This window comes from Drosophila rhopaloa, unplaced genomic scaffold, assembly GCF_018152115.1.
Source record: "Drosophila rhopaloa isolate 14029-0021.01 unplaced genomic scaffold, ASM1815211v1 contig_2, whole genome shotgun sequence".
NCBI lineage: Eukaryota > Metazoa > Arthropoda > Insecta > Diptera > Drosophilidae > Drosophila > Drosophila rhopaloa.
In genome coordinates, this window is record NW_025335083.1 from 8971914 (window position 1) to 8994903 (window position 22990).

At 40.7% G+C, this 22990-nt stretch overlaps 1 protein-coding gene across 2 annotated transcripts in view; it reads right to left on the reverse strand.

Moving 5' to 3' along the window:
• The window catches only part of LOC108042747 (guanine nucleotide-binding protein subunit gamma-e), a 46458-nt gene that overhangs the window by 13541 nt on the left and 9927 nt on the right, over nucleotides 1-22990 (reverse strand). For both annotated transcript variants that reach the window (XM_044459418.1, XM_044459417.1), the window contains exon 2: nucleotides 13190-13331. In XM_044459418.1, the coding sequence (XP_044315353.1) occupies nucleotides 13190-13302 (113 nt within the window). In that variant the 5' untranslated portion in view covers nucleotides 13303-13331. The remainder of the gene's footprint in view (nucleotides 1-13189; nucleotides 13332-22990) is intronic.

The following is a 22990-nucleotide window of genomic DNA, read 5'->3' on the forward strand; positions in this document are numbered from 1 at the left end:
ATAAGTCGGAACGGCCGGGATCGGCCGACTATATCCTATAGCTGCCATATAACTGATTGATCGGAAATGCCATAACTCTGCTGTTTGTTAGGTTAGGAAGTTGGGACTTTCTATGGGTTTTATATTTGGCCAATCAATCCGACGTACCAAATTTCATAAGGATCGGCCGACTATATCTTATAGCTGCCATATAACTGATTGATCGAAAATGCCATAACTTTGGTGTTTGTAAAGTTAGGAAGTTGGGATTTTCTATGGGTTTTATATTTGGCCAATCAATCCGACGTACCGAATTTCATAAGGATCGGCCGACTATATCTTATAGCTGCCATATAACTGATTGATCGGAAATGCCATAACTTTGGTGTTTGTAAAGTTCGGAAGTTGGGATTTTCTATGGGTTTTACATTTGGCCAATCAATCAGACGTACCAAATTTCATAAGGATCGGCCGACTATATCTTATAGCTGCCATATAACTGATTGATCGGAAATGCCATAACTTTGGTGTTTGTTAAGTTAGGAAGTTGGGATTTTCTATGGGTTTTATTTTTGCCTAATCAATCCGACATATTAAATTTCATAAGGATCGGCCGACTATATTCTATAACTGCCATATAACTGAACGATTGGAAATGCCATAACTTTGGTGTTTTTAAAGTTAGGAAGTTGGGATTTTTTATGAGTATTAAGAATGCATTATGAATGATTTTGGAGAATATAATTTGCAGAATATTCTGCAAGGGTATTTCAACTTCGGCTCCGCCCGAAGTTAGCTTTCCTTTCTTGTTAAAATTACAACAGAGAAAGTATTAAAGTAAATTAAATACATTTAATAATTATAAGAACTTGTTTCCAAGTACATTTTAATACATTTAATAATTCCAAGAACTTGTGTTTAACTATACTTTCTACAATTGCTAAATACTGTTTAATCCCAAAATTAGGTATATTTTATAACTTTTACTACATTTTCTGAACTGCCCTGGCCATTAACTAATTGGATGTCATGTTCATGACACATTTGCAGTTAAGCACCCTGTAATTGACCTACTAATGGGATTACTTAAATATTCCTATATATTTAAGAATCAATTTTAATGAGTCGATAAAGACTTATACTGTCCAACATATTTATGTTTATCGTTAAAGTGCAGAGTGCATTATTCAGGTAAGGTTACTCCACCGTCGTCATCTTCATGGCCATCGTTATAATTATAGAAGTCGTCAACGATGTCCCTCGGGCCAATTGTTCAATCATTGGGCTAATCAACGGTAGCTAATGGCGGTGGAATGCGAAAGGACTGAGGCGGAGGTGGAAATGGAGGGATCTGCGGTAATTGCAGCTTGTAGTTGGAGGGCGTGGTTTTCGTTCCCAGGGTTTTCTCGCTAGACAACTGCTTAATTGGCTTTTGCTGCTCCTGCTTGAATGCAGGGGGCGAGTGGAAAACTAGAAGTTCTGGAATTCCTTGTGGGCGATAATTAGCTGCTTCAGGCTGATTGTTGTGGCTTTTTTGATGCAGTTGTGGCTACAACGAAATTCCGTTTGAAATTGGCTTTTTTTCGGTGAGTCAAACACGTTCTGCAGCTAATACAGTCGCCATTGCACTCGGATTTCCTTTGAAGTTGAGACAACATAAGCCAGGAATTGTGCAGCTGAGAAACGAATTTTAAAGAAACCACCTTGACATATTTGAAAACAAATTTCTTTAAATATCTAAAGGTAGTAAAACATTTGTGGAGAGCTTTGGATTACCTCAAACTATCAGTATTTTAAAACTAGTGTCTGGTTGTGATAAGACTTTAAGTTCTCCTATTCGGTTGTTGTCGCCATCGCCAAATTGAGGGATTTAATAGAACTCATTATCCCAAATAGTAATAATAAAATATGGGTATGTATATCCTATAGCATTGAATTGGAAATGATTTCACAATAATATTAGTCCTTGCTTATGTGTTCATCAAAAGATTTCATCGATTAAGGACATACAACTCATTTGATTCTTAGGGAATATCTGATAAGACCATAAAATAAGGACAACATATATCAGTACCACGCTGTGTCCTTCTCATAAGACATACATTTACTGAAAGCCCAATCATACATTTATACCCAATAATCATAACTCATGGTAGATTAATGAGTTTTCCGGCGCAACTACAACTCACAGTGGACTCCTCCGATTCGGAACTGTTGTCCCCTCCCGATTTCATGGAATTGCCACATTACAATTCATTTATATGTGGCATGCTTTATGGCACTTTCTCGCAGCGTTCGCAGCCATTAATCAGCATTAAAAGTGTCAACAACAACAGAAATAGCAACAGGAGTGGTAACTGTGGCAGAAACTCCTTGGCCGTATGCAAAGCGAAAGGAGCGAAAGGCTCTCATAAATAGCTGCCAAGACGGAGAAAGTGGGAGAAAGGTGAGTGGAAGACAGCGTGGCCATAAAGCAATCAGCAGGTGTTTGTCATATTCCACAGCACAGCCCGCTAGCCTGTGTAATTTATTCTCCATGGCAAGTTGATAAGACTTTTCCTCACCCCGCTGTTGCTATTGTTGTCTATATGAGTCGGTGTATTTCACCTGGGGAAATGGCAATTGTTTTTCGGCGGGGTGGAAAGTAGGTTAGAGGGTCTGAATTGAAAGTTTGAAAAATGCGTTACAGCTCCCCCTTTCGCGAGACTTTTCATGCAGACACTTGAGCCGGAACCTTATAAAATAAAAGTAAATAGTTGTCTGCCGTAAACAGCGTTGATTGATATATTGGAAAACCCCTTAAACATTAATCCCTTTACATAATTTCCTTTCTTTTTCAATGAACTTTACTTGAAATGGTGTATTAATAACATTTTCTATATATAATTGTACTTTCAGACAAGTTTTATAAAATAAACTACAGGGTTTATCATATTTTCAATAAATTCCGATTTCTTGAAAATATTTATTTTGAATCCCATTAAAATGAAGATTGTATTCAAGCAAATATTACCATTCCAAAAATAAATTGGGGCAGAAAAGTGATTTAAATATTTTTTTTATTTCATGGCAAAGACCTTTAAGAAAAAATCAACACAAATTTTATAAACTTTCTCGTTCAAAGTTTGTTTTGCTGACCGAAAACCTTTTGTTCGGAATGTTTTGCATTTAAATGAAATTGAACAGGCCGCTAATCCAATTCAGTGGTCCACTGGGGGAGGTGGTGGCGGAGTGGGCGTGGCCTTGTTGGCGGCACAAGCAAACAAAGGTTAAGCCAAAAGCCAGAGGTGGCCAAAACCACAGCCAAAAGCAGCAGTTGCCACTGCCACTTCCTGCTGTTTTCATTATGTCTGCGGCATGTACTGGCAATTAATTTGCATGCGCAGCCATTTTAGAGTTTACACGTAGACAAAGCAATTCTGGCATTTCCCTGGCCAATTGAAGAGCTCACAGCATTCCATTGCCGCTTTCCACTCGAGGAAAATCGTTTAGAAAAAAAACATCTAATGCGTGCAAGTGCGCTTAGTGCGGCGCAATGGGGCATCGGGGAAAAACGCCAAAGAGGATTTTCCATTTATCCCTGCATCGCTTCTTTCAGCTGAATTTCATTTCATTTCGGTAAGTTAATCAAACTTTGTGTTGGCTTTTGTCGCAGCTTCCTTTCTTGTCCGACATTTGGCCAGGAAGTCAGTTTGTGGGGCAGCCAAGCAAAAGCTTAAAAGTTGTGTGCCATCAATGGAGGAGAATTAACGAGGACTGGAAGAAAACAGATCACTGCCAGCTGGAAAAGCCAATGATTTGGCAAAGTTTTCAAGCGATGAAAACAAGCGTTGAGACAGCGTTTTTTGAGGCATCAATGGTAAGTTTAAAGAGATTGGTTTTATTGGAAAGGAATCCAAGATTGAACTTAAAAATTAGGAGTTAAACATATTTTAAGCATTAACCAGAACTATATTTATTCCGAAAAGAACATTAATGTACTTAAAAACGTATTCAAAAATCGTTTCTCTTTAAAGTGTTTAATTTTCGTACCGAGAAAGGACCCAACAAATTATTACAAAAATTATTTCTAGAAAAACCAGATATCTATAAACCAAGTATGTTAAAATAATTTGTGGCCCTATATTGGGATATCGACGTACTCAATTTCTGACAGCAAACAATTTATGATACTTGGTATCGAAAAGAACAAACCGAAAGCCCCCAAAAACAATGAACAAAAAAAATATGAATATTTCGGTTGATTTATGGGCAATTCCAAAATTGATTGGCCATGCATGTACAGCAAGTAAATAAATGGAAATAAATCTGCTGATTTAATTGAGAATAAAGAATGACGGGTATGGAACAATCGGGTTTTATGTTTACGAAGTAAAAGCGATATCAAAAGCCGAATGCAACAAAGATTAGAGAAAGCAGAATGCATCCGCAGTCTCGGGGAAAATTTACAGCGCATAATAAACCGCAAGTAAAAGGGGGCGTGGCGGGTGGCCATAAACTGGAAGTGGGCGGTAGTAAAATATGAAATGCCATAAAGATATGTGCAGAACAAGGAACGCCAAAGCCCAAACAGCCACAAAAGTAACATAATTTTCCGCTTGAAATGCGCTGCAAAGCGTTTCCCATATTTTGTAGAGCAGTGTCTCATTCTGCATTATTTATACACCACACAACACATCCCATGAACAAAAAAAAAGCCCGGCTACAAATAAATTGAGAAGCACCAAGATTTATATGCAGCTGCGAAAGAAGTTTCCTTTTTTTATATTATTATTTATTTATTATTTGATTAGCGCACTGCTACTCAATTGGCAACTTAATCTAATCAGTCTTTAATATAATCGGTTTCATTGGGTCTTCTTTGTTGCTTAAGACTAATAATTTAACCTAGACATTTTAGGGAGAAATATTGCTGTTGTTGTTATTGATGATGTTTAGGTCAAAACCCGGTCAGGTAGGTCTTGAGGGTGGTGTCGCTTTAGTCTTCTTTTGACTCTTGTTCGAGGGTCAGCGTTATTAATGGCAGCAGTTCCAAGTTTCCTGGCTAGGCTGTTGGGGTGCTCATTTAACCTTTCCATGTACTTCCGAGCAAGTTCCTGCAGCTTGTCTCCAAGTTTGGGCACATTGAGATCACGTTCGATGTCACTGGTTCGCATAAACCACGGAGCTCCTGAGATCCTTCGAAGTGTTTTCGCTTGCAGAACCCGGATTTTGTTGAGGTTGGTTTTTGCAGCGATGCCATAAACCTGGAGTCCATAGAAAAGAGTTGGCGCTAATATGGATTTATAAATTTGGACCTTACAGCCAAGTGCGAGCTTGTTGCGTGGTGCGAGAAGCCAAGCCATCCGAGAAACTTTGGTCCTGTAAGAGTGTTGGATACAAGTAATGTGCCTGCCAAATGTTAGTTTTTTGTCCAAAGTGACACCAAGGTACTTGTATGCAGGAAGGGCTCTGATTGGACTTCCGTTGAGGCTGACCCCAGGGCAGCTACTTCGACAATTGGTGAACGTTACATTGGCACATTTGTCTGCGTTTACTCGAATGTTCCAGTTCATGGCCCATTGGTGAAATGCGTCCAGATATTGTTGCAATGCAAATGTGGCAGCCAATATACTTTTGCTTTTTGTCAGGACAGCAGTGTCATCGGCGTAGGTCGCAATTAGCACGTTTTGTTCAGCAACTTCAGTGATTGGAGATTGTGTAGGCATATCTGAAGCATAAATACTGTAGAGAGTAGGGCCGAGGACGCTACCTTGGGGAACTCCGGCAGAGATCGGTTTGGTTGACGACTTGTACCCATCAGCAGATACGTGGAAAGTGCGTTCTTCCAGGAAGCTTTTCACGAGCTGGAACAACTGTGGCGTAAAAAGACTTTTGGCTTTGTACAGGAGCCCAGGGTGCCACACTCTGTCAAAGGCCTGCTGGATGTCAAGGAAGGCAGCAACTGCATATTCCTGCTTCTCTAGGGCTTCTAAAGCAAAATTGACAACTCTGTGCAATTGCTCAGGAGTTCCATGTTGAAGACGAAAGCCGAACTGAAATTCCGGGATCGCACTGGTGACATTCTCGTAAGTGAGCAGCCTATTCAGGATCAGCCTTTCCATGATTTTTCCCAGGCCTGGTAGAAGACTAATGGGCCTGTATGAGTCCACGTCAGTCGGCGATTTACCTGGTTTTGGGATCATGATTATACTCGCCGATTTCCAAACTTTCGGGAAGTATCCAAGAGTTAGTATGCTGTTGAATAATGACACCAGGAATTGCAAGGCTTGATCCGGTAAAAGTCGAATCGTTCTGTTGTCGAGCAGGTCTTCACCGGGAGTTTTCTTCGGTGAAAGTTTAGCTACAAGGTCTTTAACCTCTGTCAGTGTGACAGGGCTAGCAGGCAGGCTCATTTGAAATGGAGATTCTAGAAACTCATCAACTTGTCGACGTATGCTTTCAGGTGAATAGTCGTAAGGCTTGAAACGTTGCTCGAGGTTGTTAGCGAACGCTTCAGCTTTCTCCAGGCTCGTACGGCACCAGCCACCTGAGGGATTCTTAATTGCTGACTTTGGGGTGGGCTGAGCCTTGTACCGTTTTGTGATACGCCACAACGAGTAGTTGGAACTAGCGTCTGTGCCCAGATTCTCCAAAAAGCTGTCAATAGATTCTTGTTTTCTTCGGGCGAGCGCCTTGCTTAGACAGTTAGCAAGCCGTTTATGTATCTGATGCATTCGAGCGTCTCCCGTTCTTGCATATTCTCTTCTTACTCTTCGCTTTAGGTTGAGAAGTGCCGCAATTCTGTGTGGTAGCTGGAGATGTCTAGAGGTCTCTGTGTTTTGGCGATTCCCAGGTGCAGCTATCTCAGCAGCCTGGTTTATCATGCGCATGAAAAGGCTGATGGCATTGTCAATGTCAGAAGGTTCCTGGGCTTCTATGTTAACCTCGCTCAGCTGCTCTAGGTAGGCTTTGAATGCATTTGTATTAGCACCTCTGGGAAGGAGTTGCGTGCGCTGTGGTTTTTTCACTGGTGTGGCATGCAATCTGGCCAGGATTGGAGTGTGGTCCGAGGAGAGTTCATGGAGTGTTTTTACTTCTAGCCTGTTTATAGCGTATCCGTTAATTATGAAAAAATCAAGCGCTGTCGGTGTTATCAGGGGGTTGTATGAGTAAAAAGTGGGTTCACCTGTGGCAAGTACTTGGTAATGCCCATTTGCAATGACATCTTGCAACTGTTTACCCCTTCTACAGGCTCTTGAGTTTCCCCACCATGCATGTTTGGCATTATAATCACCGCCAGCAATAAATTTGCTTCCAAGTCCGGCCAGCAAGGACTCAAATTCTGATTGGATCCATCTTTCTGCTGGAGGTAGATATATAGCTGCTAATGTTACATTTCCGTCTGCAGTCTGTAATTGAATGCTCGCTATCTGCCTGTCATTGCTAGAGGCGGCGGGCAAGGGATTATGGCTTAGGGAATCCTTTATAATGACTGCAGAGCCACCTTTGCTGTTGCCACTAGGGTGATAAGCATGGTATATAAGATAGCCTGGCAAGTAGATGCGCTGACCATCGCGCATGTGAGTTTCTGTGGCAAGCATTACGTCTATGTTATGATCGCTGAGGAATATTCGAAGCTCTTCAGATACTCTGACTAATCCACGAGCGTTCCACAATCCGATATTTAATTCAGATTGAATCATTTCGGCAATCGCGCAATGAGAACGTGAACCAGCTCTCTGAAAGCCTTGTTGGACTCTGCATTTTCCTGCATTAGCTTAAACAGAGTGTCGAGTTTGCTATTAATGTCGCGGATGGCATTATCTAACGCTGTGAATTTAAGGGTGAGCCTAGGGTCTGAAGGAGAGCTTGCGTCACTCTGCGAGGTTGAGCCAGTCCTTGCTTGCATATCCTTGGGTCGAGCTATATCAGCATACGATATATTCGTTCTTAATGCCTGAGCTGGTATGAATCCACGCGATACGCGTCCTGGATCATTTGTTACCGGGAGTCTAGGCCTCGGCTTTTGTTTTTTATTTTTTTCTAATCTGACCGGGCAATCTTTATCTGTCGAGACGTGGTTACCGCCACAGTTTACGCACAAGCATGTATCGCTTACACAGAGTGTGGAACCAGTAACATGAGAACCACTACATTTACCACAAACAGGGTCCTGAACACAGTAGTTTTTAGAATGTCCAAAAATTTGGCATCTTTGACATTGAAGTAATTCTTTTCTACGGGGTGCACGCTCGACAGTGACTCTGTATCTCCCGAGTTGCGTAATTTTTAGGGACTCTGCGACGTTTGCACCCTGCTTAAGGTTGATATAAAACATATTCTGCCTAGTTTTATAATTTACTGTAGCTTCATTATCATCTTCGTTCACCTGGATGTTCTTCCAATCAGTCTTTTTGGGGCAGTATATGTTAAGTACCTCAAAGCCGAATTCAGTAAATCCCTGTGTTATTTGAGATTTCGGAACGTTTGTATGGAGTCCTTTCAGAACTACTCTGTAGGCCTTGTCTTCTTTTAACTGATGGTGCCAAAATTTACACTTAAGAGTTGTCAGTGTTTTTACAGCTAGCCGAAAAGCGTCTGAGTTGGCTGTATATATTCTGGATACACCAAATTTGGAAGTGCGGATGTTGTAGTTTTTGGAGCCAATGCTAAGGTCAAGAGATTGTTCCAATAAGACCGGATCGCTTACGTTCGGTACACAAATAGCAGGGATCTTGTTAGATTTTGTAGGCTGTCTATCTCCATTGGGGGCATCAGACTCATCATTGTCATCCAACATGTCTTGCTCCATACTTTCCGCTTCAGCAGCCAGAATCGCAAAGCGATTGTTTCCGAATGTCGGTGCAGCGGATGTAGAGGCCGCCTCATTGGGAGTCGCAGTGGCCTGCCGTTTAGTTTTGCGAATCGGAGGAGGAGACAGGACAGGTAAAGGGGAGTTAGTCACTCCTTTGCGTTTCCTATTAATACTCCGATTGTCTGCTTGAAAGATGCATTTTGTTAAATTATTGTCAGACATAGTTGGGTAAATGCTAGGTGCCACGATTGCAGACCCAGTGTATGTTGGAGTACAGACCAAGCTTGCCTGGACGTTGGAGATGGTGCAGGTTACACTTGTAGTGGCGTTGCTGCTGATTGCCACCAACGAGGAGGTCGTTGCTTGTGTTGGCATACCTGCGAGTAAAGCAGTTACATCTGTACGCTTAGCGCGGAGCTGGCAGCGTATTTCTTCAGGGTCTGCATCAGCTACTTTCCTCATCTCCTCAAACTTATCACATCCATTACTGGGGCGCAATTGAGCAGGTAAATTCTCCATTATATCGGACGATGTAAGTCTGAGAGACAGGTCGATGACAACCTCTCGCTCGCGCAGACGCGCAGGGCGAGGGGCAAAGCACAAAACAGCTTAAAACTTGCTTATTGTTATAAGAATCGCGATAAAATACCGTCACCGCTCAGCAGTGACTGCAGATAAACTTCGTGTGCAAGAAAAGCCCACGAGCCAAGAAGATGTTTAAAAAACACAAAATATAATTTAGGAGCTACACGTGGATTTCTACCAAGCTGATTGCCATTCACAACGAAACTAAAGAAGTTTCCGAGTGGAGCGTACCAAAATTCATTTTATGCGATGTAAAGTAAAAGTTTCTCCTCCGGACACCTGAGCGCTCTCTGGATGGCAAAGTTTTGAATGAATGAAACCTGGTGCCCGCCCCAGGATAGCAGCGTCCTGACCAAAAATTAAGGTGAAATGTATGCGCCTTTGGGTATGCAACATTTTGTCTACGACACCCGAACGGCCGACAGGACGAAACAGAACGGAACGGAGCGAAGGGAAATTGCGGGCAGGAGCTTGTCACGCACGGTGGTTTCTGTGGTTCCAGCCCACAAACCCATGGACGTTCATCAATCATGGACTGCAGAACGTAGAACGGAGGAGTGTAGTGGTACTGGTTTCGGGTTCCATTTCCTCGTTACGTTGCCTGCAACAAATCGGCGTAATGTGCGGTGTTTGCTGCACTTAACGAGTACATTCTTCGCCCAACCAACCAGTCATCATGCCAATACCCACCCACTTCCACCATCCTTTGGCTCACAATTTGTGGTCAGTCCTGTGCAATTGCGCCCATCAATCAGAAATCAGGATCGCTGCGATACCGCTCTCAAAATTTAATTGACTTTGACTTTGCAGAGTTTGACATATGTCAATGAGTGATGACCGTCTAATTTGCCCCGTTTTGTGTACTGATTAAGTGACAAATATTTGATGTTTCAATGGAAAAAATAATGAAAGACAATCTGCAACCAAATCAAAATTTGAACAATTAAACTTCCTTTGATGCAGACTTGTTCCTATAGATTTTCATTTGTGTTCGCCAGCGACACTTTATATTCAAAAATGTAAACGAAATATAAATAAAAAAATACATTTTGCGGTTGGGCATTTTATAATTGGAAACATTTTTTAATTGCCAGTTTGCCTTTGTGATTATTTCATCAACTTGTGGTAGGAAAATCAAATTAAAATGGTTTCAAAATAGGCAAGAATTATTTCACAATTTACTTGCTGCTATATCCTATACTCTATAGTAATTTCTCATAAAAAGTGATTTGCAATTCATTTTACTAAGCTGAACTTTTTTTTTTTGCTTGGGCTTAAAAACCATTACGGTTTGAAAAGGATTTGACAATTAATAAAGCGATTTAAACTTTGAATTAACCAGATAAATACAACCACTTTATAAGTATCTCTCACATATGTGAACGCATTAAGTAGCATTATGGTTATTTACTCTTCACATCCATCCCTGACAGCTTTTGGATTCATTACCAAATACGTTTTTGTAATTAACACCTCTAATTTAAGAGCCAACGTGACTCAGTAACAACTGAATTATGAAGAGAAATAAGCTGAGAGGAATGCAAAAGGTGAGCTGATTTTCCCTAATTGAAAAGAGCCTCATCTCGACGTGTTGCAAATTAGTAAACAGAATTTCAACTGCACATTGGCAAATTTTGAGGGGGTTGGCACTGGGCGAAAGTGGGCGTGGCAGATGGGTGGAGTCCAAACAACGTCTAAAGGGGAGTTGAAGGGGGGGGTGCAGAGCGGTAACCGACTCTAAAGTTGGGTGTTAAATTATTTATGAAAGCCGCTGGCAACGGCCAACAACGCACACACTGAAAGCCAGTTTGGGCCACATTAAGTCACAGATGAGCCACCAAGCCGGATGAGTAAGAGAGATGGGTAGAGTGTGAGAGAGTGAGAGAGAGAGAGCGAAAGCAACGCAGATTCACTGTGTGCCAATTAATTATTCATAATTAGCTGCTGACTAAATGTTTAACTAAATCAGAGGACGTCTGCTCCGGCCTCAGTTGGGTGTTTATTTAAAAGATGACATTAGAAACGCAATCCGTGGGGCTAAATGTGGGTTATTCTGCAGGGTGGGTATTTGCCTTCGGGCTCAGAGCTAAATTAAAAGCTGGCCATTAAAAAGCAGCAGCGTTAATTGTGATTTATGATGAAGGTTTTGTTCCTGCTTACAAAAGTTTGAAATAAAACAAGTAAAAGCCTGACCAGATACCCGGAAAATGTACATGAACTATTGTTGACCACATATACAACTCCAGGGTACTATCAATAAGCAAACTAAAATGTACAAATAGAAAAACATTCTATTCATGGCTGATACATTTTCCTGACATCGATAGGTATGTTTTGAAAAAAACGCAAAATATTTTGCTTGATTGGAATGAAAGCACGGTTTGTTAATTAAAATTTGTTATTCGAAAAAGTTATTTGTTATTTATTTAAAAAAAACTATTCCATTCATAAAATTAAGAAGTATATGTTGAAAGCGACAAATACTTTTTAGCAACTAGCAAATGTTTCCCTGGTAAAAAAATCATTGCGGCAAAGAAAGAATTAATTTACTTTTTTAGGCAGAATTGGCTTTTGAGTTTCGAGATAAGAATCGTAAAAGAACTAATCTTCAATACCTTTTTTTTTTTGTTTATAATGTTTCCAGTTTTCGAAACATTGAATCATCGATTCATATGAATCACTGAAACATATGAAACAATGTTACTTCTGTGCTTGCAAATTTGGAGATAACATACTGCCGAAATATATCAACTGCAGAAAGGCAACGATGAGTTTTGTTCATAATGTTTCAAATGATTGAATTATTTTACCATATGAATCACAGAAACATATGTGGAAGAACACTATTCATTCATGCAGAGTCCTAATCTATACAGCTTTTATTGTGGTGAGTGATATTGAACAAAGAGGTAAAAACTAAGTTTATTTCCATGGCAGTAAAATGTATTTTGCTGATTTAAGCTATTAAACTAACAAGGTGAGTTCAGGAAAAATAAATTAGCAAGAGTCCTTTCCTTAGAAATCAAACAGAAACACCTTGAATTCTTGTATTTCCAAGACATTCTGCCAGCTCTCCATTGTGAGCCGTGTCCGATTCATTGAATTGCTAATGAAAATGAAAGCAATGGCAGGAAAGCCTTCAGCAGTAATTGCCGGGACTGGAATTTGTCATTCAGTAAAACCAATTTACCGACGGCGGCCATCCGTCTCCTTTGCACCTTCGCATCTTGGCAAACCCGTTCACAAACCGTTTCCTGAGTAATTTCTTGTATCGAAGTGGGAATTTCACTTGACGTCTTTCCCCTTTCCTGGCTAGCAAGAGGGGGCAGATGGGAGGGAAGGGGGGCTGGCTCCGCTCGTGTCTAGCCGCTGTCTACACAAGGGCATACACATAAACACACACATGGACAGACCGCACACACACACACACACACACAGGGAAAGGGAGTCCTGAGACGACGCAGTTGTTGTCATTCGAAAGAAGCGTTAGGTTTTGTGTAAATATTTAGCCAACAAGCGGCAGAAATTCTTGGCCAACTCGGGCGCTGGATTTTAGCACACGTGTGCGAATATTTTGCGGGCAGTCACTTAGCAAATGTGAAAAAATCTCGGATTTATTCTCTGTCCCAGTCTAGACGAGATGCAAATGGTTAATGGGGTCGTAGGTCACACCAGCCACACAAACACACACACACACTCAATCGCGGACACAGAAAATAGCACAGTTCCTAAGCGTAATCCATTCATCTTTTGTTAAGTTCCATTTACCATCACTTTTCACTGGGTAACTAATTTTTAAATAATATTCTTGTCATTATTTTTACTCACTCTGCTATGGATTTAGATAACGGCCAGCGCTCCATGGAGGCCTGATATTTCATATTCTCGATTTGCTTCTTTAATGCGTCCCGATCCATGTTTTGTAGAGCACTGGGATCCATGGCGGCTAAAATTTATCCACATACCACCCCTGCAAAGAGAAAGGCGTACGTGAGAGAGCGTGAGAGAGCGTTTACGTGCTGGTATTGGTGAGAGAAAGCGCTTGCCATAAAAGCTGCAAAGGCTGTCGCTCTGTTGTGTGCTAATTTGATGCTTTGAGCTGTGACAGGGTGACTTTTGGGCGGACATAACCGGAATTTCGCACCCTATATCGCCCAAAAAAACATTTCCCGGTCCCAGTTTGCAGCCCCATTTGAGCGGCGATTGCGCAGAGCATGAATAACAAATCGATAGAGAGAAATTCGGGGAGGCGAGCGTGCGAGTTAACAGTGCCGCCTAAAAGGCTGCCATAAACTCTGTTGACTTTACCGCCGCCTCTCCGCAGGGTGGAAAGCATTTGTTTACAACCGAATGGCAGTGGGAGAATAGGGAAAAATCCAGCAGGGCATAAAAAGGGCGCGTCCCTTGACCAGAACTCCGAAATGCAAATGAAAACCGAACAGCTGAGGCTGCAGCGCCCCTTCGATTCCCCTTTCATCCTCTCATTTTCGGCCATTTTGAGCCGGCTTATGTGTTGTAATTTATGAAACTTTCTTTCCGCCGTGTTTACCCAGTTAAAGTTGCTTGGCTCCTTTGGCTTCCATAAATATCCCACACAAAAGGGCGTGCGATGAAAATCTATAGAATGAGGGAAAAGCGGGGGCGGAAAACTGAAGAAGCATTTTGCGTGCCCTTAGACAATTAGTTTTTGCTGTTTACACTTGGGCCGGCATTAAAGAGAGCCCTCAGAGGGGTGGATTCGGACAGTGATGGAGATAATGGGTGAGATAAACGGCAAAAGTTTAGATACTTCGGAATGATAAATTAAAGGGATGCGGAGTAGGTTAACCAGGGAAACCATTCCAGGAATTAGGTACTAAAGTCGTTGGTTTAATCAAGAAAAAGTTGGGTAAATATATATAAGTCAAAAAAGGTTGTACATAGAGATACAAAAATTTATCCACTTTCTTATCATTTAATTTTAAACAAATGAGGGTCTTCTCATTAGTTGTAGTTTCTCATTTCTAACTTTAAATAATTTCAAAAACGTTGAAGTAACATTTATGTTCAGTTACAAACCATTCCATCATCCACCTGTGGGAGGTGCTTTTCCACCTGGGCGCGCAGGTGCGGCATGGCAAAGAATTTAAGCCTGAAAAGGTCCATTATATAAAAAACGCAAGTATTGTCACTTAAAAAGTTTAAACAACGGCGCCAAAACTGTATGACCACCTTGGAGAAACAGCAAAATGTCCCGTAACGCCATGCGAAAGTGGCCAGAAAGTGCCTATATTTGCGTTAAACCCAAAGGTGGTCACACTGCCTGGACCTGAAATCTGTGTGTCGCGAAATTCTCCGTTCCGCCGCATTTTCCGCGAGAAAAAAGTGACGTCGACGGGAGCCGGGGGTGGGGGGCAGGTCGCCGCGATCAGTTTTCCGTGGAAAGTGATCGAATACACCAGTTTTCCCATCGCGTGTGTTACCCATGTGCAAAATACAGTGCTGCCAGACCGTCAAACTGAACTTTACCGGTTTTTCCCCAATTTCTCAGTTTTCCGAACTCGGCCCCCAACGTGAGACCCCCAAAAGTTGCGCCCCGCTCCCCACATCCGCCACGACCCTGGGAGCCCCTCAGAAAAGCGCAGGAAACGCTCAACTCATTGAATTTAACTCAATGTTCCATCTCGATTTACAGTTTGCAGTCTGTAAAGGTATGTTGTATGATAACATTCCAGTAACATATTTAGCCAGGACCCAACCCTTGTTAACTTTAACAGTCCTCAAATATCGCATGCTAGAATTGACTTCTTAACATAATGTTAGACCTGTAACGACCTGAATTCCAGTATAAATTACTTTTTCCCCATTAGGACCCCCTGATATAAAGGAAAAACAGCAAGCCCCAAACTCATCGGTAGACAATCAAAAACTAATACCAAACTCAAATAAAAAGCCGCAGAAAGCGACAAAAACTGGATGAGTTTCTGGATATGGGGCACCACAAATAACAAGGAAAAAAACAAAAAATAAGGAGGAGCCGGAGTTGTCCTGAACCCAGTGATGCGACTTAGGACGCAACATGACAGTCCAAGGATGAGGATGACACCGAAGCACAGCTGACGCTTTTTTAGGTGTTACTTTAAATACAAAAAAGGACGAACTGGCCAGCAACACGCCCCCCTCGCAGCTGCCTTTTTCCTGTCCAGTTTGATACATCATTTTTTGTCGCTTCGCTGGCTAACTTTGACACAGGTCCTGTGTCCTCGGTCCATTGTCTCTGGACCTCTGTCCACGGCTCGTTTGCATCTCCTTCGCCCACCAGCCGATATCCCCTCTTTTCACAGCTGTCAGGCTGCTAAAGGACTTTAGGCTTTAACCCAATCTGCTTCTGCCGCTCCAACGGAAAGTTGCTCCTCTCAACCTCGCAACCTGCGGGTTGTTTGCAATTTTTGTTTTCCCAGTAAAGCTTAAAGCTCAGAACCCACTCTGGTGACACTTTCGGCCAAATGTGTAAATGGCAAATTTGTTGTAAAACAGCTCAGATTTAATATAGCCCAAGTGCAGGTCATAGGGATTATGGACGAAGTTGGAGCGGGGAAGTTTATATGAAACATGGATATGTCCCTTGCTATCCTGTCCGGCGTGTCCTGGCACATGTTGACAGCACTGACCAGCAGAAACCCTAAAAGCTTTAAAGTTGGTTTAATTAAAACTTTTCAAAGTTGTCCCACCAAAGGGATTCGTTGAAAAGGGGACAGAATAGGAAGTGCAAATGTTCCTAACTGGTTGAAAAGTGTTGGTATAAGAGGGGTGAAAGGTTTCGGGTTAATTGATGAGTTCCACTTTTTAAAATCAAAGATTTCATTAGGGAAATAAACTGAATAAGTACTTAAAAATAACCCCTCCTCCCATTTAACATAACTTTCTGTCAATTAAGTTGGTTGCGAAAACGTTAGCCCAGACGTTTACACTTTTACGTTCCATTAAATATTAATAAGCGTTAATGAGTTTAAAAATGGATGGTACTGTAAGCAGTGTATGATGATGTGATTAACATGTCTATAGCTATTTCTAAGTTATATTAATTAAGTACCAACATCCACATTTATGTACCAATCCCGCTGTTCCGATTTGATATAGAATTAAGTAAAACTAATATTGAAAAAGGCTAAGGATAACGTGAATATCAGAGAACGGTCACTTTACGATAAAAGAGAGAAACAGAGAGACATTGTAAAAAGCACGCTAACATAAAATTAAAATAAAGTGAAATAAAAAAAATTAAAACTACGATAACAGTACTTATTTTAGTCAGTTGTAAAATCTCTGTAAATTTTTAATCTTCGTAAATAAGTTATTTTAAGAGCGTATTTTTAAGACTTTATAAGTTTAAGAGCCAAATCAGAACTAAATCAAAATGCTATAAAAACCATAAGCATATTAAATCTCATAGGATGAATACAAACTTGTTAGTATACCATTTTAATTGTTGTGCAGACATTTTCTTAATTTGGTTAATGAATGAAATTAATTGCAATCTTCCCTTTGGTGGCTCAGCTTACAAATGCACTTTGCTTCGTTGGAATTTCCCCCAACAAATTCCAATGTAGCCCTTTAACCCCTGGCTGCTTAAGTCACCAACTAATCCCTGACATCATTGTTTCCACTTAAAGTTCAACACCAGACGGGGAAAGAAGTGAAAGCGGAGAGTTCGAGGAAGAAGCTGCCACCGAAGAGCCCCATTTAACCGCGATGGCAAATCTTCAACGTAAAACTAAACTAATTGCTTCGAGCTATTGCCGCCATCGACTATCCCTCCATAAGCCCCCGTTTTGCGGCTGTCCTGAAACCCAATATGATGGCAATGCGCCATTAAGCACCGATGCACCAGAAGCAGCCCAACTCGACTGAAAAAGTAGCAGAAATTTGTCTGCGGGCGAAAGATGCAGGGGCGGCGATGTGGAGAGGGGGGCGGCAAGGAGCAAGTCAGCATGCAACGGACATAAATCGTTAGCAAAATGTTTTTGGCGGCTACAAGCGGCAGCCGCAAACCAAAGTATTTTGCCCCACTCCCTTGCCGCTCAAGTGTTTCGCGTGTGTGTCAACAGGCGTTCAAGTTTTTTCGAAACCCCCTCACCCTCACCCTCCCACTCCCCCTCATAAAGCAGGGTCTCTGGAAGCGACAAGGACAACTGCGACAAGTCAAGTGATTCCTTTTTCCCTGGATTCCCCCATAAAGGAAAACAAATTGTGAGGCCTGTCCCAGAAGTTACTCAATCTGGTGCAGCACGAACAAAAACACTAGCACCCATTTGCTCGTTAATAGATACCACCCTAATGGTCGCTCGCCATTTTTCCAGCAATTTGGGCATTTCCTTGGGCCCACTTTGAGCCTGTGTCCCTGCGATATTGTTACAATAATTGGCATTAGCCGGAGTGTCCTTTCGACTGACGGAGGCTGCCTTTGTGGTGCGGGTGCGATTTCAGCTTGTTAGCTTAATTTTAAATGCGGAAACTTTGCGCTCGACACAAAATACTTTGGGGCATATCTTCATTGTTGGGAAATTCCAAAGAATTTCGTCGAATAAAAATGTGTAAAGAGGAATTAACATATATAAAGAGGAGAAGCAGGCTGCCCTAATTGGATGGTAAGGAATTTACGTGGGCTTGCTAAGGAATTGGTGATGATACCCTGTAAGCGATGGGGAAAGTATACATAATATATAAAGCGATTTCTATAAAGCTTTATTCATCTTAATTTGCATCATCATCCTTTTCGTCATAGCAATATCACAGATTTAGTTGACTAACTCTTTTAAAAAGTAAACAATGGTGTTTGTAAGTTGAGACATCTGACTAAGGGGTTTTGGTTTAAAAAGTCAAGATAATCTCAAAAAAATATGCACTACAAAAAAAAAAATAAAAAAATAAAAGTCACAATCAAGTTTAAATTTCTAAACTTTTTTTTAACATTTCAAGCACACATTTCTTCTTCAAACTTCTTCTTTTCACTCAGTTTAACCACAGTAATCAAATCACAATCATCTAAACCCATTTTCATTTAATTATAACTTGAAAGTTGCTAAAACTTTTTGTTATGTTGGCCAAATCGCGGCTGTCACGTTTTGAAGAAGACATCCAAACATAGCAGGACAAATATTTATCCAGTCATTAGCGACTTTTCATTCGGTTACCTTTTTGCGGCAGCAGACACTTCAACAAACTAACACCATAACTAAAACAAAAACCAAAGCTGCACTAAGAAAAATGGTACTTAATTTAAAGATGGAAAATGTCAAACAATTTCAAGTATATACATAAGACCAAATAGCTCGAAAATAAACTACTTTAATAACTGCTTTTTTTTCTCACTGTGTAGCAGCAACGGCGATAGCGATGGGGACAACAATTTGTCCCAAAGAAGTTTCAACTGGCAAACTTTTTGTCGGCGCTTAAAGAGGGTTTGGCAGAGTGTCGACAGCAACTAACAAGAACCGCAAACAAGCAGCTCGACTATGAGTTGTTGGAGCCGCGATAAAGTGCGAGGACGATGACGAGGACGAGAACGAGGACCCACCATCACCAAAAAGCTGGGCAAACCAACCCGCACATTTTGCTAAATCAATTTGCAGAGCTAAATAATTAAAATACAGGATGATGACGTTCGGTTTTGGGGTCTTGCAATCTGTTGCCGTTTGTGTGAGAGGTTCAGGCGATGTGTGGGTTAACCTGGCTTATTAGCAAGCTTTGGATGCATTAAATTATGGTCAACAATTTCAAATTTACACATGATTCTGTTTACAGTCGGCAGCCGTGGGAAAGTTTGGAGTTGTGCGAATTCCCAGCAGTGTTGTTTGCTCCATACTTCAAAATTAGCACAAGCTAGCCATTAAAAAGGATTAGTATTAAAAAACCGTTGCTATATTGTTTAAACAATACACCTAGCTATACTCTACTTAAAAAATTGTGTTAATATAGAAGAAGGTTATCGTTCAAATTGTTTAACCTTAAATATGACCTTAAATAACTGCCTAATATTTTTTATACACCTGAAATTCGGTTGGAAGATGTCAAAAGTTAAAAAAATTATAATTCAACATTAAATGAACAACTTGCGCTTTAAATCTGTTATTTGGTTTTGTTGTAATATGAAAAAAAACGATAATTAATTAAAGTATCATAAAAGATTAATATTAACTATATTTTAATTGGCATACAGAGTTTTGCAGAGTTTCAATAACTTAAATAGTAAAATGCCAAGAACTTTCAGTGCTTAGTTAAACTAGTGGCTTTGTGGTTTCTAATTCGTCTAAAACAGCTATTAATATTTGGCTAAAAATTAGACAAGTTGGCACCACTAAGCCACACATGCTCTGACACGCACAACGCGGCGTATGCGTGATTTACGCAATGCCTCCCCCAAGTTCTCCCTGACCAGTGACCACACGTACGTCCTAATGAGGATTTCATAGCATCAGGTAAATGGGAATTCCAGCTTAAAGCGACTAAGGCATCTCAGAAACTTTGACCCAGTATTTCTTTCTTAAATCCACATAAATCAAACGATTCGAATGTCAGGCCCAGAGGCTATTAAATTTACGACCCCGACCTAGGCAAACATCGTTGGGGGACTGGTATCATTTTTTAGCCGTATCATTGGCGCTCTGTTTGTTTATCTCTCGTTTGCCTGCTTGTTTGTTTATTGTTGTTTGCCTGCCGTTGATGCCAAGTGCAGAAAGAAAAAACAAGAAATAAGAGGAGGCTACAAAAATGCAATTAAAATCGTTTCATGTGACAATTCAGTTACTATCTCTGCCCCTGGATTCCCTCACAGTGTTTGTTTGGCTTTGGCCTGGCCTGGTAATGGTTGGATGGCTTTCTCTTTTTTGCCAGGATCTCTGCAGGTGAACCCAATATCCCAATATCGCACTGCCAGGCACAATGATGAATAGTTAGGCGGAAGATGGAGATGCACGGCAGTCAACCGATAACTGTTAACTGCTTCACCGAGTTCAAAGTAACACAAAACAAAATGTCAAATTGAAGGGGAAAGAGAAGTGCAAGGCTAATGATACTTTTTCATCAGGCAAAGGGCAAACTGTCTGAAATGGTTGAAAAAAAGACTGTAAACCGTGTACGATTCAAAAGGCACTTTAGTGGTTTTTACTATTTTATAAGTTCAATAATATAAAAACAATAAATAAAATATAAAGATAAATGGTGATGGAATCCATTTTGACACAGTACTATAATAATAGCGAAATTGCATTGCCTTACTGGGAAATTAAATGTCAAGTTCTTAGTTTCAAAATAATATAAATAAATAAAGTGAATGCTAGGAAAGGAGCAAGCGAAATAGTAACTATAAATTTAAAACCATGTATAAGATAACATAGGTACAAATTTAAAACTTTTAACAATTTTGTTTTTCATTTTTGCTTGTTTATGTTTAGGACTTTTTGACTGGCACTTGGGTATGTTTAAAAACTTGACCAGTCCCCACAGATTACCATAAAGTTTTTAGATAAGTACGATTCCCAGAGTGAATATAAACATACCCGCCCGAACTCCTGAAGCAATTATCTTGCAAATTTCCTGCTCAAGATGCAAGCAAACTACCGACACGCAAAAACTACATGCATATCCTTCAACACTCCGGCCGGAATGTGAGCCGGAAGGAGCCCCAGGGGAACCATTCGCCAACGCCATCGCATGGCAAAGCCATGGAGCGGCAACAAAGCAACTAAAAGTATAACTTGAGACAAAATTAAATGGGATGCCGGACAGAAAACAAAAACCTCCATTAAATTTGCATTAAAATATTCAATTTAGAGCGTAGAAAAGGGGAGGGGAGCACCGGTGAGGGAAGCAGGAGCAGAACCAGGACAAGCTCATTTGCACATTCAACAAGGAGTTGCTTCTGTGGCTGCGGTCCCCATTCCTCCATTCCTCCATCCCCACTCCCACCCCCCCTTTTGCTCCTTGAGAGCTTCAAAGGACGGCGCCCAACGGATGACACGAAGGCAACTTTCATGAGATGACACATGCTGCTCAGCTGGCTGCTGGCTCCCCTTCTCGTCCTTCCCCCGCTCCTAGCTGGCTCCTGTCTGCAGCGCCTTCTTTTATGCTTTAATTATTTGCAGCATGCAAAGTTAAGCCCTCGCACACACACACACACACACACACACACACTTAAAGTAGACCAGCACACCCGCACACACTGGCAAACATTGGGCAAGGTATTAAGTTGTAAATATGTAAAAGTGTTCGCAGCTGCCGAGAGTTCCTCATTCATTCTGCGCTTTTCCCTTTGATACCCAGTGCTCTAGAAGAATTTGGGTATATTGTCAAGGGCAAACCGTTTTCAACAGTACAATTTTTTTTTAATATTTTTAAGTTTTTAACTAAACAAAATTACATTTTGAAATCGGTGAACAACATTTCTCGAAAATTTACTGAATCGACTTAAACAGATTTGGCAGTCATATTCAATACATAAAATTTTAATCTTTAATCGATCCTTTCGTGCTAGCCTGTTAACACAAATTGATTTAATTTTTGTATTCTCAATATCCCAAAACAATTAAATACTCTAAAAAATGTACTGGAGTTGTTTTTTAAATTATCAATTTTTCCCCACTTATTTTAAATGCAGTTTAATCTTAATTTAGGCAAATAAAAAGACTTTGAACGTACAACTTCTTTTTTTATGTATTCCACATTTGGTTATGCCCATCCTTCTATTTTTAATTTCGAGCGTCCTCAATTAAAATATTTTACTGCAATCCTTTAGTACAATCCTTTTAACTATTAAAAAGAAGGATATTGGCAAATCGAATAATGAAACGCCAGAGTACAGGTTATACCGTAGTCACAGATTCTATATTAAAAGTAAAACGCTTAACCATTCTGCCTTCTGTGCGTTGCGTATGTCAAAAATGAATTACATTGCAGGCTGCAGCTTGGTTTTCTGCATCTGTGTGCGTGTCAGACTGTGTGAGCCTGTGTGTGTGTCTGCATATTTAAGTGCGCCACAAAGTATGCAGCAAAGTACAACAAAGCAGCTGTGCTGTCGCTGGTTGCTCTTCGGATTTGGATGTGTTTTCCTAGCCAGCACACACAACGCCAAAAACACACATTCAAATACCTACACAGCAACAAATTTAATTAGTTTGGATGGGATTTTATAACACTGACTGACATTGTTTTCTTGAAAAAAAAACAAACCATCATGCATTTTTAGGAAACAGCCACGTTACAAAATGGTTTGCAAAATATTAATCCCATTTTTTATATTGTTTAAACAAAATGCAATATTTTTCTGTACATGTACCCAAATACTAAAACACAGACTCTCACGCAGGCACAGAGCCATTTAGTTAGTGGTCTGTCGGCTTCTGTCGAGTGCTTAGGTTTAAATCCGATACAATTTACTTAAAGCTTCAGCCATAAATTTAGTAAATCCCCCGCACACAGACGCATTCAAGAACGAAGAGTGAAACAAATATAGGTGGAGAAAGAAAAATATAGAATGATAGAATGAACAGTCTTTTGATTCCAGCTTAGAACTAAAGGATGCCTCAAAAAACATTTTGTGGAGTTTTTAATTGAGTGCACCTAAGTTTTACGAAAATAAAGAGGGCATAAGTC